The sequence below is a fragment of the Grampus griseus genome (assembly GCF_964374135.1).
Source record: "Grampus griseus genome assembly, chromosome: 2".
Classification (NCBI taxonomy): Eukaryota; Metazoa; Chordata; class Mammalia; order Artiodactyla; family Delphinidae; genus Grampus; species Grampus griseus.
Window position 1 is genome coordinate 28871582 of NC_139018.1, and position 23077 is coordinate 28894658.

General features: G+C 41.1%; 1 protein-coding gene across 3 annotated transcripts; it reads right to left on the reverse strand.

Moving 5' to 3' along the window:
- Window positions 1–9163: 9163 nt before the first annotated feature.
- On the reverse strand, window positions 9164–23077 carry LOC309818024 (acyl-coenzyme A thioesterase 1-like). 3 transcript variants are annotated; one of them, XM_082647397.1, is made up of 3 exons: window positions 22459–23077; window positions 17662–17864; window positions 9164–9586 (listed from the first exon to the last, which is right to left on the reverse strand). In XM_082647397.1, the coding sequence occupies exons 1-3, from the start codon at window positions 23042–23044 to the stop codon at window positions 9494–9496; spliced, it is 882 nt and encodes a 293-aa protein (XP_082503523.1). In that variant the 5' UTR covers window positions 23045–23077; the 3' UTR covers window positions 9164–9493. The 3 variants fall into 3 exon arrangements, with proteins under 3 accessions (XP_082503523.1, XP_082503524.1, XP_082503522.1); XM_082647398.1 differs by lacking the exon at window positions 9164–9586 and adding an exon at window positions 9667–10301; XM_082647396.1 differs by lacking the exon at window positions 9164–9586 and adding an exon at window positions 12720–15217.

The following is a 23077-nucleotide window of genomic DNA, read 5'->3' on the forward strand; positions in this document are numbered from 1 at the left end:
ATCCCTAGGATAAATCCCACTTGATTGTGGTGTATGATCTTTTTCATGTGTCATTGACTTCAGCCTGCTAATATTTTGTTTGGGATATTTACATCTATGTTCATCAGCCATAGTGGCTTGTCATTTTCTTTTTTTGGTGGTGTCTTTGTCTGGTTTTAACAGGGTGATACTGGCCTGTAGACTGTGTTTGGAAACCTTTACTTTGAATTTTTCAATTTTTTGGAATAGTTTGAGAATGATAGGTGTTAACTTTTGTTTACTATTTGGTAAAATTTTTATTACTGACTCTATTTCATTATTGGTAATCAGTCTGTTTATATATTCCATTTCTTCCTGATTCAGCCTTGGGAGATTGTATTTCCTAGGAATATATCCAGTGCTTACAGGTTGCCCATTTTATTGGCATATAATTATAGTTATCTTGTATGATCCTTTGTATCCTTGTTTTTTACCCATTCAGCCACTCTATGTATTCTGATTGGAGCATTTAGTCCATTTACCTTTAAAGTAATTACTGATAGGTGTGTACTTAACTGCCATTTTGTTAATTGTATTCTGGTTGGTTTTTGTAGTTGTTTTTTGTTTCTTCTTTCTCTCTTCCCTTGTGATTTGATGACTATATTTAGTGTTATGTTTAGATTCCTTTCTTTTGTGTGTGTGTGTATCTCTTATAGAATTTTGTTTGTGTGGGCCAGGAGGTTTATTTATAGAAATCTACATATATATGTGATTATTTTAAGTTTCTGATCTCTTAATTTCAGACACATTTTAACCACTCTGCATTTTTACTCTCCCCACCTCACCCCACTGTTCACTGTTTGTGACATCATGTTTTATATCCTTTTGTTTTGTGTGTATCTTAACTACTTATTGTGGACATATTAGGTGATTTGACTACTTTGTCTTTTAACCTTGCTTTATTAGTGGTTGAACTTGTATCTTTACTGTGCCTTTACAAATGACATTTTTTCTTTAATACTTTTAACATTTCTAGTTGTGGCCTATTCTTTTCTACTTAGAGAAGTTTTTTTTAACATTATTTTCTAAAGTAGTTTAGTGGTCCTGAACTTTTATAGTTTTTTCTTGTCTTTAAAACTCTTTATCTCTCCTTCAAATCTGAGTGATGGCCTTGCTGGTTGTTCTTGATTGTAATTTTTTTCCTTTCATCATTTTAAATATATCATGCTGCTCCCTTCTGGTCTGCATATTTCTGCTGAAAAGTCAGCTGACATTTTTATGGGAGTTCTCTTGTATGTTACTAGTTGCTTTTCCCTTGCTGCTTTTTAGTACTGAATTTTAAAAGTTCTTTATATATTCTAGATACAAGTCACTAACATATATGTGATTTGGAAATATTTCTTACCATTCTGTGAGCTGTCTTTTCAATTTTTAATGGTATCCTTTGATGCATACAGGTTTTCAATTTTGAGGTCCAATTCATTTATTTTTTCTTTTGTTGCTTATACTTTGATGTCAAACCATTATCTAATCCAAGGTTACAGAGATTTACTTCTATATTTTCTTCTAAGAATTCTGTAGTTTTAGCTCTTAAATTTATGTCTTTGATCCATTTTGAGTTAATTTTTGTGTTTGCTGTGAGGTAGGATTGAAATTCATTCTTTACATATGGATATCCTGTTGTGTCAACACAATTTGTTGAAAAGACCATTCTTTCTCCCTTGAATTTTCTTGTCAAAAATCAACTGACTGGGGCTTCCCTGGTGGCGTGGTGGTTGAGAGTCCGCCTGCCAATGCAGGGGGCGCGGGTTCGTGCCCCGGTCCAGGAGGATCCCACGTGCCGCGGAGCAGCTGGGCCCTTGGGCCATGGCCGCTGGGCCTGCGTGTCTGGAGCCTGTGCTCCGCAGCGGGAGGGGCCACAGCAGTGAGAGGCCCGCGTACCGCAGAAAAAAAAAAAATCAACTGACTGTAAATGTAAGGATTTATTTTTGGAATCTCATTTCTATTCCATTGATCTTTTTGTCTGTCCTTATGTATGTATCACATTGTTTTAATCACTGTTGCTTTCTAGTAAGTTTTAAAATTGGGAATTGTGAGTCTTCCAGTTTTATTCTTTTTTGTCAACATTATGGGTTTCTTGAGTTTCCATAGGAATTTTAAGATCAACTTATCAGTTTATGCAAAGAAGCCACCTGGAATTTTGATGGAGATTGCATTGAATCTGTAGATCAATTTGCAGAGCGTGTTAGTTTGCCAGGTCTGCCAGCCACAGATAGGGTGGCTGTAACAACAGAAGTTTATTTTCTCACAATTTTGGAGGCTAGAAATCAAGATGGAGGTGTCAGCAGTTTCTTTTTTCCTGGGGGCCATGAGGGAAGAGTCCGTTGCAGGACTCTCTCCTTGGCTTGTGGATGGCCATCTTCTCCTTGTATCTGCACATGGTGTTTTCTCATACATATTTGTATCCTCATCTCCTCTTATTATAAGGACACCAGTCATATTGGACTATGGCCCACACATATGACCTCATTTACCTTAATTACCTCTTTAAAGGCCTTATTTTCAAATACAGTCACATTCTGTGGTACTAGGGATTTGAACTTCAACATATGAATTTTGGGGAGCCACAGTTCAGCCCATAATAGGGAGTACTGCCATCTTAACATAGACTAAGTTAACTCAGACTTAATATTAAGTCTTTTGATCCATGAAATGGGATGTCTTTTCATTTCTTAGGTCTTCATTATTTTTATTCAGCAATGTTTTGTAGTTTTAGGATCTGCTTTTGAGAAAACCCAAACATAAATGCTCTCAGATTTAGAAGATAAATTGCCTGTATTTTCTTCAAATACTTTTATCCTTTATATTTTGAAGTGATCTTATTAAGTGCAACAAGTTTAGAGTTGCTATATCTTTTTGGTGAATTGAACTTTTAAAAAATCATCATGGTCTCCTTTACCTGTAATAATACTTGTTTGCTTTGAGCTCATTTGGACTGATGTTAATACAGCAACACAAATTTGATTTTTTGTTAGTATTTGCCTGATGTGCCTTTTCTGTTTTCCCTTTTTAATTTTTTAAAAAATATTTTTAAGTAGTTGGTACATCTCCAAGTCATGGCCACAGCTAATTTTTTTAAAAATCCAGTCTCACAATCCACTTATGTTAACAGGGAAGTTTGATCCATAGATAATTATTGTGATTACTGATATATTCAGATATTTCTACCATTTTATTGTGTACTTTCTCTATGCTTCTTTTGTATTTCTTTCTTGCCCTCTTTTGGATTTGATGAGGTTTTCTTTTTTTTATTGGGTTCTCTTCTCTTCATTTGTAAATTAAACATTCTTTTCTCTTAGTAGTTACTTTTGAATTTTTGAAAAGGTAACTGTTATTTTAATGACTACTGTTGAAATGTTAACAGAGTGGACAGTTAGTATCTTTATCTTTCTCTCAAATATGACAAAGACCATAGAATACACTTGTCCCTCAGTATCCAGTTGGTTTCAGGACCCCCAAGGATACCCAAATCTGCAGATGCTCAAGCCCTTACATAAAATGGAATAGTATTTGCATATAACCTATGAATATTCTCTCCCATATAGTTTAAATCATCTCTAGATTATTTATAATACTTAATATAATACAAATAGTTGTAAATACAATGTGAAAGCTATGTAAATAGTTGCCTGCACATGGCAAATTCAAGTTTAACTTTTGGGAACTTTCTGGAATTTTTTTCCCCTGAATAGTTTTGATGCAGTTGGTTGAATCCACAGATGCAGAACTCATGTATCTGGAGGGCTGATTGTACTTTAACTCTGATCACCTTTTCATTTTTCATATTATTGTTGCTTCCTGTTTCTATGTCTTTAGTGTCTGCTTTTATTTTTTATTAGTGCCTTCTTTCTTTCATTGATAAGGTTACATTTTTAAAAATTTATTGAGTTGAATGATTAGTTCTTCTGTTTTGTTTTTGCTATATACTAATAAGTTTATTTAGGGCTATACATTTCCTCTGAACACCAATATGGCTACATGTGTGACGGTTTTATATGCAGTACTGTTGACCCTTGAACACCTCAGGGTTTAGAGGTACCAACTCCCCATGCAGTCAAAAATCTGAGTATAACTTTATGGCTTTCCATCTTTGTCTGTGGTTCTGCATCCACAGATTCAACCAAGAGTGGGTTTATTGAAAAATGCCACATATAAATGGACCCATGCAGTTCAAACTCTTGATATTCAAGGGTTAACTGTATTTTCATTATTGTTTCATCATAATTTAAAGATAGTTTTTAGCTTCCTTTAGCTCCTTTTTAATCCAAGGTATTTAGGAGCAGCTTTTGTATAAATTGAAATTTTTAACTTTTTCTGAAGTAATTTCCACATTGTAATAAGTATAAGCATAGGAAAGAACTTAAAATGCAAATCAGAAGTCTTCTTTTCCTCCCCTCCTCTGTCACAAAATCTCATGTTCTTTGAGCAACGTCTTTTAACTATCTCTATTTTCTGTTTTCACTTCTTTTTATGGTTACCTCCATTATATTAGACACTATGCCTCTTTCTCTATTTCATTCATTCATTCATTTATGGTTGCATTGGGTCTTTGTTGCTGTGCACGGGCTTTCTCTGGTTGTGGAGAGCGGGGGCTACTCTTCGTTGCGGTGTGCAAGCTTCTCATTGGGTGGCTTCTCTTGTTGTGGAGCATGGGCTCTAGGTGCGCGGGTTTCAGTATTGTGGCACGCGGGCTCACTAGTTGTGGCTTGTGGGCTCTAGAGCACAGGCCCAGTAGTTGTGGCGCACGGGCTTAGTTGCTCTACGGCATGTGCGATCTTCCTGGACCAGGGCTCAAACCTGTGTTCCTTGCATTGGCAGGCGGGTTCTTAACCACTGTGCCACCAGGGAAGCCCTCTTTCTCTATTTCTTAATTTTTGCATTTTAGAATTGTTCACTGTCTCCTGAACATTCTACTTACTCTTTCTTCTTCTTCCCAGTTTTTGATAAATGTATTAGTATTTTGGGCTTTTCTTTTGGTTTCATTTATAATTTTAAATAATATATTTAAGTCTTTTTTTCTTGTTTCATCACCTTTCAATTAAATCTGTGACTTTAGAAGATAGAGGTATTAGCAACCCCTGTGTTTTCCCAAGTGTTTAAACTTCCACTTTTCATCTCTCCCAGAAAGGTGTTAATGCTCCAAGTGGATTGTAACTTTTTGTTTATTTCGATTTCCTTGTGTAGTATTTAGAGAATAAAGTCTGCATCATTTCTACTATTGAGACTTTGTTGAATTTTTTAATGTTTTATACATTGTCCACTAATATAAATATTCCAATAGTATTTGAAAAGAATATGTATCATCTGTCTGTTGTGAGCAAAGTTTCCTACTCTCTTTCTTGCTCTATCTTATCTAATCAAATTTATTATTTATGTAGTTCATATTATAGAGATTTACTTATTGCTTACCTTACATCTGTCAGTTTCTGAGAGTTTAAATACGTATATGATTATTGTAGAACTTTAAGTTTCTTATCGTATTTCTAAAGTGTTTGCTTTATGTATTTAAAACTATATTGTTAGATATATAAATGTCTGTGACTCTTCTGACGTCTTGCTGGATTGCATATTTTATGAGTACGTGACTACCAGGAATAAAGACTCTATTTCCCTACCTCCCTTGCAGCTTGATGTGGTCATGTAACAAAGTTCTGACCAATAGCATAGGGGCAGAAGTGGAATGTGAAAGTTTGGGAAAGTATTCTCAAGGGAGATAGTGTGCCCTTCCCCTGCCCCTTTCTTCTTCCTGCTGGCTGGAATCGTACATGATAGCTGGAGCAGCTAGCTTTCCTTATACCATGATGTGGAAGCTACTTAGTAAGGACAGTAGAGCTTGGGTGCCTGACACTGTAGAAAATAATCCTTGCCCTGTGCCCCTTACCTGCAATTTTTGTGAAGGAGAAATTAATTCTATCTTGTTTAACCCACTTTTGGGGGGATTTTCTGTCACTACCAACCATCTCTAGCCTTAATGCTGTTCCTAAATTCTGTTGTGATAGTTGGGCTCTATATCCCAGCAAGTCTCATAAGACTAAGGAAACTGGACTAACTTAGAAAGGGGGTTCAGATGCTAGGCAGCCAAAGAAAAGATAAATTATCCACTTCATTATGATTGGTGCAAGGAGTTTGGGGTGAACTACAGAGTTAGAGGGAACAGTTCTTTAAAAAGATCACCCTCACTTTTGACACCAATAGTAAGTTTGGGTGGGGCAAGGGTTCCCAAAACTACCCACAGTTTCAATAATTTTCCTAGAAGGACTCACAGAACACAATGAAAGCTACCATATCCCTGGTTATGACTTACTACAAGAAAAGATACATATGAAAGTCAGCCAAGGGAAGATGTGTACAGGGCAGAGTCCAGGCATGTTCCTAACATGGAGCTTATGTTGTTTTCTCTTGTGAGGTCAAGACGTGTTACTCTCCTGGCCTTGATGTGCAGTAATTTGCACAACCAGGAGGTTCACCTGAACCCCACTGTTCAGTTGTATTGGGGCTCCATTACGTAGGCATGATTGATTGATTGTCCACATGGTTGATCTCAGTCTTCAGTCTGCAGGTGGACTGACACCCAAAGCCTCCAGTCTAAATCACACTATTGGTCTTTCTGGTGTGGCCAGTCCCTACCCTAAGGTGTGGGCAGCCCCCACCCTAAATCATCCAGTGTGACCCAAGGCCCCCGAGCAAAGATACTGCTTTCAGGCATTCCAGAAGCCTAGAGATCACCTTCTAGTAGCCAAGGGTAATGACCAGCCCTCTTGTTTGGTAGTGTTAATTCTTCAACACACAATTGGACTTTTTTTTTTTTTTTTTTTTTTTTGTGGTACGCGGGCCTCTCGCTGCTGTGGCCTCTCCCGTTGCGGAGCACAGGCTCCAGACGCGCAGGCTCAGTGGCCATGGCTCACGGGCCCAGCCGCTCCGCGGCATGTGGGATCTTCCCGGACCGGGGCACGAACCCGTGTCCCCTGCATCGGCAGGCGGACTCTCAACCACTGTGCCACCAGGGAAGCCCCCCACAATTTGGACATTTTTAACGGCTTTCTCTTCATTTCTGTATAGAGCCTTTTAATCTGAAGCCAGAAGTTGTCTACATGTACTCAGCCTCATCTTGTGTGACCACATGCCTCCTGAGTGCATAATGACTTTATACTGTGGCTGTGTCTTCTCTTTTTCTGAATTCTTAAATCTAAGTAAACTTGGTGCTGGGTGAAGCCTATTCTGTTTTGTAAATTTGTTAATCCAAAAGCGAGACCATTGCTGCTAGTAGAGCAGAGTATGTGTTACAATCTTCTATGCCTTAATTTTTTCTCACACATTTCCCACCTCTTGCTTCAGCAAATTGTGAGAGATTTTAAGTCTTCCTTCCGAATCCCTAATTTGGCTATTAGTCGTGTCCATTTTGTTTTTCAGCTCATCTACTGAATTGTGTATCTCAGCAATCATATTTGTAATTTCCAATAAACTCTTTTTCTCTGATTTTTAAAACTTGCAACTTTTTCTTGTTTTCTGATAAAATATTCTCAAATATCATATCTGAGGATGTCAGTGAGAGTTTTTTCTAAGTTGTATATGGTTCCCTGGATAATCTGTTTTTATTCTTGGGTCAGTGGTTCTGTTTGCTCAATGTGGCCCTTATGGTTCATGCTGTTGGTTTTTCCTCATGGTCCATTTATCTTCACAAGTGAAGGGTTAGACTCACTGATTTACGTAGCTTGCATGTTTCTTCTGCAGTTGTGGAAGTTTTTTGCCCCAGCAGCCTTCTCCTGAATGGGAAGTGACTGTAGGTTCCATATAAATGTGTGGGGTATGTGACTGTCACTATCAGGCTTAATTTCAGGTCACTGAACTTGCTGACTCACTGGGGACAACCTCCCTGTCCTATTAAAAAAGGAGGACTTTACTCCTTTCTCCTGAAACTGGAGATATTTATTTAGTATAGTCCCCTCCCTGGTCAGAGCTGCCTTTTCTCCTGTCCACCTCCCCCACCCCCATCCCCTGTCTGTTGTGGAGATTTTAAGCCTATATACTTACCAGTAGAAAGCTTCCCTAACCAGATTCTTCACATTTTATTGAGTGTGGTCTCAAGTATTACCTGGGGCTAAGTGTCCCAGGGGCCTGTAGCTCAGTTAGGATGTGTTTGCAGAAGAGTCTGACAGGTTCCCAATGCCACAACCATCCTGCATACACTTTTAAATTAATTAACACTACCAGTTTATTTCTCTTTCCTGGAAAACAGGATAATATTTCCCAGCCTCCTCTGTAGTTCAGTAGGTTTAGATGACTAAGTTCTACCAGTGGGGTGAGGGCAAAAATGATACCCCCTGGGCTGGTCATAAAACATGATTCCCTATATTCTTTCCTTTCCATGCTAATTTTGGAAGCCACTGCAGATGTTCCAGTTGGCAAAGCTACATCATAGAAAAAAGCCTGGATCCATAAGTCAAGGCTTAAATAAGAGCTAGTGAAGACTGGTGCCTAACTTGCTTCAAAATGTGAGGAGACGGACAAAATTTGGGTGCAACCAAGGTGTCCTTCAGTAGGTGAATGGATAAACAAGCTTCGGTACTTCCAGACAGTGGAATATTATTCAGGAATAAAAAGAAAATGAGCTATCAAGCTATGAAAAGACATGGAGGAGGCTTAAATGCATATTACTAAGTGAAAGACACCAATCATCTAAAAAGGCTGCATTCTGTATGATTCCAACTCTGTGACACTCTGGAAAAGTTAAGACATGGAGACAGTAAAAAGATCAGTGGTTGCCAGAGGTTGGAGGGAGGGAGGGTTGAATAGGTGAAGCACAGAGGAGTTTTAGGGCAGTGAAACAATTTTGTATGGTACAGTAAGGGTAGATTCATGTTACGATACATTTGTCCAAACCCATAGAATGTACACCACCAAGAGGTAAACCTAATGTAAACTAGGGACTTTGGGTAATAATAATGGGTCAATGTAGCATCATCAATTGTAATAAATGTAGCGTTCTGGTGTGGGATGTTGATGGTGAGGGAGGTTGTGCATATGTGGGGGAAGGGGATCTATGGGAAATTTCTGTCCTTCTCAATTTAGTGTGAACCTAAATATGCTCAGAAAAATAAAGCCTTTAAAAATATAAGGAAATTTATTTGATAGAAAGTCAGGAATAGGTCTGGCTTCATATTTGATTGATCCGATAGCTCAATGATGACACCAAGAACGATTTCCTTCTGTCCACTCTGACAATCACAGTGTCACATGGTGACTGGTGGAATAACTGGGGCTTCCTGCATCTTCGTTCATGTTTAATGGGAGGGAGAAAATCCAGAATTCCAAGTATGTCACCTAAGTTACATACTTTGCCTTGGATGGAATGTTGAGATTGACTTAAACCCAGCAGGGATGACCATCGTTGCCCTTGCCATCAGGGTGGAGTTAGCTTTCCCTGATGCCCATAGCTGCAGAGGATGGCCAATTCCTGAATGAAAATCCGGAAGTCTTATACCAGGAGGAGGGGTAATGTTTGCTGGGTAAGCACTTGACAACATCCCTGAGAGCAGTGGAGGAGACCCATTACGGTATTGGTGGCTTTCTAGAAGTTAGAACAAGAAAGGAATTTTTTAGAATTTACAGAAGGAAAATATGGGGCTAATAATAATAATATGGGACTAATAATAATAAATAATAATATATAAATATATTATTTAAATAATAAATAAGAAGAAGAATTATGACTATTAGTGGGACCAGTTAAGGAATTTAGAGGTTAACTTTTAGAATATTCTTGTGTTTTAGATTTGAACTCAGAATTTGCCATTAGAAAAAAACATGTTAGGAAACATGAAGAAATTAAGCACACAGTATTTCACAGCAAGATGAAAATTCTCCCTCAGTTTATCTTCAGTTCTCAAAGTCAAGTGGGGATGAGAGACACTGTGGAAACAATTCAGGTGAAGGGTTCAGCAGATGCCACCCCAAAATATGTCACTTTGGCATATACTGACTAGAGCTAAAGGCACTTGAAAAACAGCAGGCGCAAGAAGGGCACTTATCCCCCGTTTTTTCCTTGAAAGCAGAAGAGGAGACTCCCTTGTGAGCGGTGCCTCCCTATACGGGAGGAAGGTTCAGTCTTATCACCAGAAATAGGAGTCAAGGCTGAGAGAATTCTGCACATGACTGTCACGATAATTTCTCTTCCTTTAGTTTCCCAGTATATTTTACTTTTCCACAGTTTGCACTCTCTTCAAACTACTGTATAAATACTTCGGTTTTTCCACTTCTTCGGGTCTTCATTTCCTTGTTGAGACCTTGATGTTCATGTAAAAAAAAAACAACTTAGTATTCTTTTCTCTTATTAATCTGTCTTATGTCAGTTTTATTCTCAAGCCTACTCAGAAACTCCAAAAGAGTAGAGGTAAAAAATTTTCCTCCCCTACACAGGTGAGATAAGGTAAAACCACATGCATTCCTAGTAGAAATTTTGTTGATATTCAAAGAGTAACAGGTATTGAAATAGAGCACAAACAAAGGGATACTGTTGAGGTAACAGATGATGTCAAGGGGGTCTGATTAGCTAGACATGGTCCAGTCAGTGGCTGGATGAAGAAGCCTGAAGAGCACTGTCCTCTCCTAAAATGAGGTTTGATTAGTTCCTACCCCTGGGGCTTCTCCAGATCCAAACTGATGTCCATGCAGAATTGGTGTCCAAGTACTGTTCAGAATGAAACCTCTTTTAGGAAAAGGAACAGTCCTCCTCCCTCCCTACAGCTTCTAGGTTTAACTAGAAAGTATCAAGAAATTTTGAGATCCTATAAAGTGTGTAAGATAGAAAGGGCCCACTCTTCCCATAAGTCATTGCAGTAGAATCCTTCACTATTGCAATAGTGCCCATGCGGGTACTTCACACCATATTCTTTTTCTAAAGTACAAGGGCAACTATATCACCCTCTTTCTTACCAATCTTTAAGGTCTCCCTTTGCCTGTACAATTAAACACAGTTAAGACTGTCTATCACACAGCATTCTCCTCCTTTTGTAGTGTTTACACACTGCTATTTTATGTGTACCCTATGCTCTAACATGGACAACTATACTTGAACACACTTGAGTTTTCCACCACTGAGCCTGTTATTTTGACTTCCTAAAATGTCTTCTGTATAGAAGGAAAAACCTACAGTTCTCCTCCTGTGTCTTTCTTTTCTTTGTGTCTCCTTTACTACTCACACAGAACACTGCACTTCTGACACTGCTGGTTACCACATGTGTGGAGGTTTTTATCTCCACACCAGGCAAATCTCTGAGACAACCATCTGGATGTCCTACAATTTAATTCAGTCCTAACACTGTCTACCCGGAGACTGTGTCAGTTCCCTGAGGTTAAAGGCTCAGTCCCACAAAACTGCTCTCACCCCTTCTCAGCTGCCAATTGCAGGTGATAGGTCCCCAGGGTATCCACAACTTCTGTGTGATTTGGCAATAAATCCGAGGTTTCCACAACCCCCTCCTCAGGTTCAACTAATTTGCTAGAGCAGCTCGCAGAACTCAGGGAAACCCTTACATCAACTACCTTATTAAAGGAAATCACAAAGGATATAGAGGAACAGCCAGATGAAGAGATGTGTGGGGCGAGGTCTGAGAGGGTCCCAACTACAGGAACTTCTGTCCCTGTGGAGTTGGGGTGCATCACCCTGCCTGTGTGGTAGTGTTTGCCAACCGGGAAGCTCTCCAAACCCCATACTATTGGGATTTTCTGACGGCTTCCTCACATTAGGCATGATCAATTATCAACTCAGTTTCTGGCCCTGCTCTCCTCTGGAGAATGGGGCAAGACGGCTGAAAATTCCAAGCTTCTAATCATGGATTGGTCTTTCTGGTTACCAGTCCCCATCCAGGAGCCATCTAGGAGCCCACCCAGAGTTGCCTCGATAGAACAAAAGATGCTACTAGTGCTTTTATCAGTTAGGAATTTACAAGGGTTTAGGAGCTCTGTGCTGGAAGTTGGGAGAAAGGTACAGGCAGAGACCAGTACACATATTTCTTATCATTTCCACCTTCCGTCATCAAGTCCATCTTGCAAAACCTGACACACATATATTCACACACATACACATAGTTTAAATGGCAAATAACAAGGTAATATAATGTTGCCAACATATATTAGAATTATCTACTTCTGAAACACGTAATGAAATGCTGCTCTAGGTCATGAAGAAACAGGTGAACATTCTAAAGGAATGGGAAATGTAGATTAAAAGGAATACAAATATTTTCCCAATAAGTGAGGGAAATATTCAGCCTCACTAACAACAACAACAAAAAAGCACAACAATATGAGATTCTCTTTTCAACCTATAAAATTTATAAAATTATAAAAATTAGACACACGCACACCTATACCCACACATTACACCAGTACTGACAACATGGCTGTCTCATACGGTGTCTTTGGTGGTGTACTTGATTGTTTCTGGTATGCATAGTAAAGGATCATAATACTGTTCAGAAGTTTGACCCAGTAATTTCCTTTCAAAGAATCTCTCTTAAAGAAATAATCAGTGATACACAAAGACTTATACATGTATATGTCCCTTCACCATAGGAACGGACTTTATAAAGAAAAACTATCAACAATGTCAAGGGCTAACAATAGGGGATGGATTAAATGAAGAGTTGTAGCACCAATCAATGGAATACATATCACTGTTTTTAAAAAGTCATGTATTTGAAGAATATAATAACGTGGTAAGAAAAACATCATACAATACTGAGGTAAAATGGATGTACACTTAATTGAGTAAAAACTCAATACACACAACAAGCAGCCTAGAGGAAAAGGGAAATATTCTAAAATGTTAAGTGTGCTAGTTTCTAGTGAATGGATTATATGCAACTCCTTTTCTAGTGAATAATTTTCTCTATTTTCCAAGTTTTCTATGAATTTTTATTACTCTAGATTCGAGAAAAAGAGATCCTATCAGTTAAGACCCATATCAAAAGCCACTATCACTCTGAATTCTTTTCTAATCTTCACATCATAGTATGTAGTTTCACTCTCCCCTCCAGAACACGTGCCTATGGTGTCTCTATTTCCCCTTTTCTTAGATCCTCCTACTCAAGAGAATTTAAAGAGGAAATCATCTTTGTGTCTTCTGAAATACATGGTCTACAATTTAACTTCGTCATTAATTGGCCCCCAAATTTCTGCTGCTTCTGCCTTTTATCACTCATGATCAGCATCTAGAGAAGACTGACACTCCAGCTTGATAGATGGCGCAATTCCTTCAAGTGTCATGGAAGACGCTGTTTACAGAAAGTAGCAGAAAGAGAGATACAAAGAGAGGAAAGAGGAAGAGGAGGGCAAATCACATACACATTGTTAACAGTCAAGGGAAGGAGTGTAGGCATTTTGAGTTGCCTGTCAGCTCCCGCAAAACCATACTACTATGTCAAGGGTTTAAACACGGTTCCAGATCTACTCTTTCAACAACAGTGCCCTGAAATACCCCTACCCCCCCACTGCAAGTCCAGGAACTCCCCTGAGAACTTAGGCAGGAGAAAGACGAGCCACTTCCTTTGCCTGTGACTGGGGCTGCTGCCCTGCACAGGGCATGGACGGGCTCAAGAGAGAAGAAACTTGATGTGGGGAGCCGGGGCCCCAGCTCTAGAGGTACCACGCAGGTACTGAGTCTCAGTTTCCTCATCTGTAAAATGAAGACGACACCTGCCTCACAATGGTATAGAAGGAAAAAACAGCTGGCAAAACAAAAAGAGTTCTGTATTGTTTTTGAATTTTGAGAAAAAACACCTATCAGGAATTGCTTTACTGAAAAAGAAAGTTGAGGAACTGGAATACCATATCACAAATTAAGGTGTTTTTTATTTTAAACACATTAAGCTTTAGAAAAGTTCAGTAAGTTTAATATGGAACTATTTATATCAAGTGGTACAAAACTGAACAATTTATTTGCACGCTAATCATTATTAAAGTCACTTATGAAATTCATCTAAATGTTTTACCAGCTTTCAAAATAACTAGATCACAAAGGTCCATATGTGAAGATACAAAAATAACTTAAAATACACTTGCATGAGGAGAATGCTTACTCATTCAAGGAGAAGATATCAAAGAACTAAAACCGTACTTGCTTTGAAAATTTTTAGTAATTTTTTTCATCTAAGTAGTTCTATAACTAGTAATTTACAGCTAAGATGTTCACTTCCATTCTTAAATTAGAAAGTCAGATCTGATAATATTTTTGATATTTTGTATGCTTTTCTTCCACAGTAGGTAATCATTTATTTATAAATTAATTATTAAACAAAATCAATAATAAATTATTCAAATAATAACTAAGCACCAATTGTGTACCAGGTATTACTCTTTTCCTTTCAGAGCTAAAGTCTTGTCAGTTATGTGTTGTTAGACACTAAAGGGCATGCTTTCTCCACCTGTTGTGTTTTCTGTAGAATCACTCTCCTCCCAAACAACTGAAAAAGTATGTAATTTAGAAATATCTTGAAAATTTCTTGGTACATTCACTTTAACACTGAAGTAATTATCAAAAAGAAAAAACCTACACATATACACTAATTGTGGCAGCTGTCCCCGGGATAAACGATTACAGCATTCCTGGGATTGGCCCCTTTTCCCCACCCAAGTGTTTGTGGAAGAAAGTCTGGAGCTGCTGCCAAGCATCCACCTGGGCCCTGGCATGAGCCCTGGGCTCCCCTCCCCAGATGACAGGACTGCCCACCAAGGTGTGCAGGGAAGCCCGGCACATGGGGAAGTAAGGAGGCTCAATGTAGTGTCCCGCCCCTGGGTAACAGATGATCTGGGGCTTCGCCTTACTATGGGCCTGCAAGCGTTTAGAGGCCTCATTAGCATAGAATTCACTCTTCCAGTTGTGGTCATCCTGACCCACAAGGAACAGGAAGGCACACTCAGCCCTTTCCACAGGAATGAAGCTCTTCTGATCAGGTCCTTCCAGAGGGCTGTTCAGGACATCCAAAATGTCTGTTAGGCCATCTGTGGTCACCTTGAATCGACTTCGGCTGACACCCACAGGCGGCAGTGTCTCTCCCTTGTAGTGTAAGGTTCCGCCGACACTGGCCACAGAGCCATTGATTATGACAGCCGCGGTGATGCCCTTCAGGAACGAGGCCATGGAGAGGCAGAGTTCGCCTCCTTTGGAAATCCCAAGCAGCCCTACCCCTGGGCCCTTTACCTGAGAAAAGGCCAAAGGGAAAAGGAGAATGAGTCCGTGAACAGTGCAGTGTGGCGAGTAGCGCCTGGACTTGAGAGTCGGTTAGAACTGAGCGTGGATCTGGGCTCTCCCACTTATCAGGGTTTGCAGCCTTGGGATACTGACTTAGCCTTCCTCTCTACCTTGCTTTCCACAATTTCTCCATCACCATTCCTGGTGTCTTCAACCATGTGGACGACAACTAAATACTTTGGCCTCTCAGTTCCTTGACCTCCAAACCTCCCATTATCTTTTTCTCTCCCCGACCTCAGACACACACTCCCATTGTCATAACCTAAGTCAAGTCATCAATAAGTACATCATCTCCAAAACATCAGCTTCGAGCATTCTACTGTCTAATCACCAACTTATTTACCTCCAGTTTAGCAATTCTAGTACTGCCCACTCCCACCTCTTTGAGACCCTGACTACCATTTTTTCCCTATCAGTACCTCTCATTTTCTCACTTCTCACCTCATCCGGCTTAGATTTCAAGCTTAGATTTCAAGCTTCATCGTTATTATCGCTCCCCTGCAAACACTCCTAACTCCCTTAATACCGCTCTCCCTTTGGTCCTACTCGCCTAGAAAAGTGCTCACCTCAGTTAGCACCTGTTATTCACTTCCTCCTGGCCTGCATTTGTGCAAATGAACACTGCTGGAGGAAAAAATGCATGCTTGTTGGGCTTCCCTGGTGGTGTAGTGGTTAAGAATTCACCTGCCAATGCAGGGGGCACGGGTTCGAGCCCTGGTCCAGGAAGATCCCACATGCCGTAGAGCAGCTAAGCCCGTGCGCCACAACTACTGAACCTGTTCTCTAGAGCCCGCGAGCCACAACTACTGAGCCTGTGTGCCTAGAGCCCATGCACCTCAACAAGAGAAGCCACCGCAATGAGAAGCCTGCGCACCGCAACGGAGTAGCCCCACTTGCCACAACTAGAGAAAGCCTGCACGCAGCAACAAAGACCCAACGCAGCCAAAAATAAATTAATTAATTTAAAATATATATATATGCTTGTGCGGACAGATCTTACTTTCATGTCATGAACACAAATTTCAAATAAGCGTCCATATTGCCCCTCAATCCTGCTTCCCTGATGTTTGCTTTCCACTTCTCCAAAAGGCCATTCCACCTTGTCTCCTACCTCTGTAAGCCCCTTTAACCCCTATTCCCCTTCACTAAAAATAGAAGCTATCAGGTAGGAACTTGTCCTTAATTTTCCCTTCCAAGTCTACATAGTTCTACATGAATCAAGCTCTCCTCCTTCCTTCCTGTTTCCAAGGTATCTCTAATTCAAGGCCACCCTCTGCTTGTGCTTGGGATCCCATCTATTCTCATCCTCAGGGACTTTGCTCCTGCAATTACTTCCTCCTTCTCTCCTTCATAACTTTCCTCTCTACTGGCTCATCCCCGTCAGTGTACCCCAGGCTCTAGTACCTCTTACATTTTAATAACAATCCTTTGAGCTTAAATCCACTCTGCCCCAGTTTTCTACTCCCTTTCACAGCAAAACTTGTGGGAAATTTTGTAGTTATTTTCTTTCTTCATTTTCTACTCAATCCCCTCCAGGGTAATTTGGGTATGCCCTATTCCATAAGGACTCTTCTTGTCAATTACCAAACTCTTCTGTTACAAATGCCTTTTTATTGACCTCTCAACAGCACTTTTTGTTGTTGTTGTTGTTGTTATGGTTTCTACAAGAGCACTCTTAACTGTTTTCAGCCACTTATTTCTCATAAAGATACTCGGAATGGGATATTACTGTCATCCCAACTTTTGAGAGGAAGAAACAGAGGCCCCAAGGTCATGAAGCTAGTTAAGTGGCAAAATCAAACCTCAAATTTAACTTTTCTCTATCAAACATATTGTGCCGGTTCCACTACACCCCATCACATTTTCTAAGAGCTCCAGCACTTCCATCCGCCTTGAGCTCTGACTGAATTATAAAATAAGCAAGGTCTATCTTCTAATCCTCTGATATCCTGAGCCCTCCAAACGCTCCGTACTACCTAGGTTCTTTGTCACCAGGTTCTTTAAAACTGAATCCTCTGCTCTCAGAGGGGCACATGGAGGAGAGGTTTATTAAACACAAACATTTAAACTAGAGACACTGATCTCGTTCCCCTTTTCCTCTACTTCCTGTGTCAAACCCAGGGTTCTCAATGTGTTTGGGCTTGTAATGAAATAGTATAAAATACTGGAATTTAAAATTCCATAATTCCAACTAGGACATCTTTACTAGCAGGAAATCTATTACGGCTACATCTAATTGCATGGAAACTGTCTGGGAAAAGCGACTATGAAAGGTAGTGTGTGTTGGGGGCAGGAAAGGGCTGTCATGAATTTGTCAAGTTCTGTGAAAACCAAGAGCATTTAAGAGAAGGAGAACTAATAGGCAGAACATAAAAATTAGAGGAAGTTCCAACCTTAGGGTGATTAAGCAGGTAGTTCATAGCTTCTTCAAAGTACTCCAGGTGGAGGTTCTCTATGCTCTTGGGGAGGTCTTCATAGTTATAATAAGCCAGAGCCATCACAGCAAAACCCTTCCCAGCCAGCAGACTAGCTCGATATTCCGGAAGGCCACGTCCAGTTCCAGAAATGTCCACAATCCCAGGAAAGGGTGCAGGTCCTTGGGAGGAAACAAAACACAAAACTAAACTATACTTGAAACTCTTTGCAGTGGCGTCAAAAGCCATTTTTACCTATTTGGTGATGTCAAAGTTTTCTGTTGACAATCAGAAATGCTGAATGGCTCTGGTCTTCAAAGATCCAGACTGTGGCATAGGCTAAACCCACATTCCCTGCTATACCTGGGGCCTCAAAGCCCCACAGATTTTTACAAAGAACATGTACTATTTTTATGGTTAAAAATAATTTAAAGGGACTTCCCTGGTGGCGCAGTGGTTAAGAATCTACCTGCCAATGCAGGGGACATGGGTTCAAGCCCTGGTCCAGGAAGATCCCACATGCTGCAGAGCGACTTAAGCCCGTGCACCACAACTACTGAGCCTGTGCTCTAGAGCCTGCAATGAACACCCAGTGCAGCCAAAACAACAACAACAACAACAAAGACTCAATTGGCAGGACTTCCCTGGTGGCCCAGTGGGTAAGACTCTGTGTTCCCAATGCAGGGGGCCGGGATTCAATCCCTGGTCAGGGAACTAGATCCTGAATGCATGCCGCAGCTAACAGTCCACATGCTGCAACTAAGAAGTCTGCATGCCGCAACAAAGATCCCAAGTGCTGCAACTAAGATCCAACGCAGCCAATAAATAAATATTTTTTTTTTAAAAAAAGACTAAATTGGCAAAATTCATACAAACCCTCCAAATACCTTGGCCAAAAGCATTGCCGTTGGTCCTTCTAAATCTCAGATCCACCCCCTCTGGAACTCATAAGCTCTCACCCTTTGCGATAGTCACAAGACATCTAATGCACCTGGCCCCTGCCTCTTTTGATTCACAGCTGATAAAAGGAGGTATATTTCATACTGTAAAGACCTAGTTGCTTCCATTAAAAATAATCATGCTTTGGCAGAGCAATCTTGTCACAGAGCAATCCCAGGAGATGAAGACCTTAAGCATCATACCTTGTATCCTGGAGATTTCCTCTTGAAAAAGACACCTCCAGAAAGACTTTTTTTGACCCCACTGGGAAGGCCCCTTTCAATTACTTTCAATTACTGCTAAACAACCCTTGTGCTGCCAAACTCCAGGGAACAGACTCTTCACTTACATGACACATCTGAAAAAAAGCACCAAACCCTCACTGGACCTCACATCATAGGATGACCTGAACGTAAAGATTTCCTAGAATTGAAGCGCACGACATCTGACCAGACAGCTTTGCTAAGACGTCAGGGCCAGTACTGTTAGAAAGTTCAGGATTCACATTCGTCTTTTCATCTGGACTGTTAACTGACTCTGGATTCTTATCCAGATTCAGGGTAACTGAACTTGCAACCTCACATGCTATGCCAGTAATAACACATTTGGTTACAAACAGTTCTTTTAAGGTAAGAATACTGTTTTAAAATGTCTTTGAAGTTTTGCTATCTTCATGAAGAGTTCATTAGCTGTTGCCTCATGTTTATGCCTGCACTGTACCTTCCTGAATGCACTTGGTTAACTGTTTTAGATTGACGATGCCCTTGTTGTATTTGCTAGTCTGTTTTGCTCTCCTGGCTGCTTTAAACGGGGACTTCCAGGAGGCATCCATGGCTCTGGGTTCACCTCAGTAGGGAGAACTTTTCTCCCCGAAATCAGAGTAAGTGCCAATAAATATTTGTTCAGTTGGCTATCTTCAGGCCTAGGATCCTGGTTTAGAATCATCATACAATTTGGAATTGTCATGTTACTTTTGATTCTATACTTGTTTCCTGTCAAACCTCTGTAAAAATGATATATACCAAAAGAGATGATCTCTAGTTCTTAGGGTCTTGAGAAATATGGACTATAGATGGAAAGTTCCTGAAAGTTCTCCCTCCTACCCCTCCTTGTTACTCAAATGTGACCTCAATAGGTTTCCACTCTGTGCAGTTTCCCTCTAACAAGGGACATGACACCCAGGAAAGGTCCTTCCTGACACAGAAGGACAAAAAGCCACTCCACTGACTCTTGATCATCGATGGTTTTGGAGAAAGATCGTGATTAAAAGGGAGAAATGTGAAAACTAATAAAGGGAAACCTCACTACAATGGCGTAAGGAGGACAGAATTGGGGAGCTTTCCCGCAGTACCACTCCATGTCAGTTATAGGAAGAATTGTCAATTACATCAACAGGAAAGAATCATCAACTACAGGCCCCAACAGCAAAAGATGTAAATGGCCTCCCCTCCAAGAAACTGACTACCCCAACAACTCAACAGTAAAAAATCACCATTATCCCAAACTCTCTTTTCTCTGATGGACTTTTGTTCAAAACAACCCCTCCCAGCTTCCTCCTTTTTCTCTATAAAATAGCGTTCTTCTCCTTGCTTTGTTGCACTTGCCTATGGTTTTAGCCGTAGCTTGCTTGTTCCAATTTGCAATTCTCTGCTGTTCCCAAATTAACCCATTTTTGTTAGTCAAGTAACTAACTTTTATATTTAAGGGCAACAGTGGGGGTGCAAAATGATACAATCACTTTGGAAAACAGCTTGCAATTTCTTATAAAGTTAAACATACACTTAGGTTATGACCCAGCAATCTCACTCCCTGGTATTTACCCAAGAAAAATGAAAACTTGTGTTCACACAAAAACTTGGATGCAAGCGTTTCCAGTGACTTTATTCTTAATCTCCAAAGACTTGAAACCCAAATGTCCTCCAACTGGCGAAAGAATAAACAAACTGTGCCACATCCATCTAATGGGAAACTTCTAAGACACAAGAAGAAGGAACTACCAATATATGGAGCAACAGGAATGAATCTCAAATACATTATGCTAGACTCAGACAGCTACCTATGGGCTTCCCTGGTGGCACGGTGGTTGAGAGTCCGCCTGCCGATGCAGGGGACATGGGTTCGTGCCCCGGTCCAGGAGGATCCCACATGCCGCGGAGCGGCTGGGCCCGAGAGCCATGGCCGCTGAGCCTGCGCGTCTGGAGCCTGTGCTCCGCAACGGGAGAGGCCACAACAGTGAGAGGCCCGCGTACTGCAAAAAAAAAAAAAAAAAGCTACCTACTGTGTATAAGTCTAGTTATGTCACATTTTCACTATTTACATTAAAAGTTTGTATTTAATGTGCAAATTTTAAGGACAATTTATAAGGCAAGTACTTTATACTCAGAACTTTAATAATTCAGTACTAACCATCAAAGCCCTGTCAGTACCTGTTCCCCTTCCCTCACTTTCCACTATTCTGAATTTTATCAATCTCTTGATTTTCTTTACAGTCTTACTACTTGTAAGTATTCCTTAAATGGCATTTTGTTTATTTTGCCTAATTTTTGAATTTTATCTGAATGTAATGATACTGAATGTGTTCTTTGGGGACTTGATGTTTCCATCAACACTGTTTTTGAGGTTCATCCATTTTGATTCTTGGTTTTTAAAAAATATTTATTTTGGGCTGTGTGGGGTCTTAGTTGCTGTGGCACGTGGGCTTAGTTGCCCTGCGGCATGTGGGATCTTAGTTCCCTCACCAGGGATCGAACCCGTGTCCCCTGCATTGGAAGGTGGATTCTTAACCACTGGACCATCAGGGAAGTCCCTTGATTCTTGTGACTATATTTCAATCACTTTTGTGCTATAAATATACCTCAATTTATTCATCAGTTTTATTGCTGATGGACATTTAGGCTGTTTCCAGTTGTTTTTGCTCTTACAAACATAAATACCTATTGGTGCACGAGGAGTAGAATGACAGTCAACTTTCTAAGTAAAAGCAATTTTTTCCAGAGTAGATGAATAATTGTGTTCCTTTTTTAAAAACAATTATTTATTTTATTTATTTTTGGCTGCGTTGGGTCTTTGTTGCTGCTGGCAGGCTTTCTCTAGTTGCGGTGAGCAGGGGCTACTCTTTGCAGTGGGCTTCTCAATGTGGTGGCTTCTCTTGTTGTGGAGCGCAGGCTCAGTAGTTGTGGTGCACTGGGTTAGTTGCTCTGCGGCATGTGGGATCTTCCCGGACCAGGGCTTGAACCCGTGTCCCCTGAATTGGCAGGCAGATTCTGGGTTCCTTTTAGCAGTGTATGGGAGTTCCTTTTCCTCCACATACTGGTCAAAAACTGGTAATGTTAGACTTCTAAATTTTGAGGGTGTTGAGTGTAGTGTTTAGTTTTACTTTGCATTTCCCTGATCCTAATCAGGACAAGCATCTTTTAACTTTTTCATTGGCCTGTTGCTTTTTATGTAATGGTAAAATTAACCAATAATTCAGAAGATTTCCAGTGGATAGCAAGAGGCCTTCTTCCTTCATGGTAATTTTCTTAAATCTTAATATACTCTGGGAGTTAGAAGCAAAGTTGTAAAACTGAGAAACTTTAGAAAGAAAACTTTAAAAACTGCAAACTCCTTATACTTTTTTTTTTTTTAATTACAACTGTCTTTACCCTTTCCTCGCGATGTCTTCGTTCTGACCTCTGTCTTGGAGCAGCAGAGCCACCTCCCCAGCCAGCCTTACGTTCCATTCTTGTCTACTCGAAATTTTCAGGCCCCACAGACCTTCGGAATGTTGGGAGCTACCTACTTACTACCTTTCTCTCCCACAGACAAGATAAACAGTTAGGGAAGCAGGGGGCTTACCCGGCGGCAAGAAGAGCGTGGCGCGCACCCGGCCCGAGCGCACGGGCTCGCGCCGCACCCCCGGCGCCAGGAAGTCGCGCTCGTGCACCGCGCGGCCCAGGAGCCCTCCGGCCTCCGGGTCGTGGCCATGGAGCACCTCCAGCTCCACGGCGAAGGGCGTCTGCACGTCCCGCTTCACCAGCCGCAGCAAGGGCTTCTCGGGCTCTAAAGCCCAGAGGAGCCCCATGGGCTCGAGGCCCGTGAAGCTGCCGCCCAGCGCGGGCGCGCGCTCGAGGTCCAGCTGGCCGTGGGCGTCGGCGCAGTAGCGCGCGTGGGCTCGGAAGAGCTCGTCCTTCTCGTCGCGCAGGGACGCGCGCAGCGTGACCGCCTGTCCCGGGGCCAGGCCGCGCACGGCGATGCTCACCGGCTCGTCCCAGCGGCAGCGGCCCGCGGGCTCCAGCGTCACTGTCACCGCCATCCTGGCAGGGGCCCAAGAGTTTGGGTCACCGGTCCTGAGCTTTGTAGGCCCTGCCAACCGCGCCCAGGGTGTCGGGTCCCATCGACAGAGTCGGAAGGGTCGCAGGAGAGCCGGAAATGAGACCACCATTTTGCGCCTTTTTCAGATCTCAGGTCAACTTCA

Bases quoted from the DNA above. Each gene is read 5' to 3' on its own strand.
- LOC309818024 (XM_082647396.1), bottom strand. From the start codon at position 23,044: ATGGTGGTCTCATTTCCGGCTCTCCTGCGACCCTTCCGACTCTGTCGA. The intron at 17,865-22,458 runs GTAAGCCCCCTG...TTTCCTCCCAAG, and splicing joins CACGCTCTTCTTGCCGCCGG to GACCTGCACCCTTTCCTGGG. The intron at 15,218-17,661 runs GTTGGAACTTCC...GCCTTTTCTCAG, and splicing joins ACCTGCTTAATCACCCTAAG to GTAAAGGGCCCAGGGGTAGG.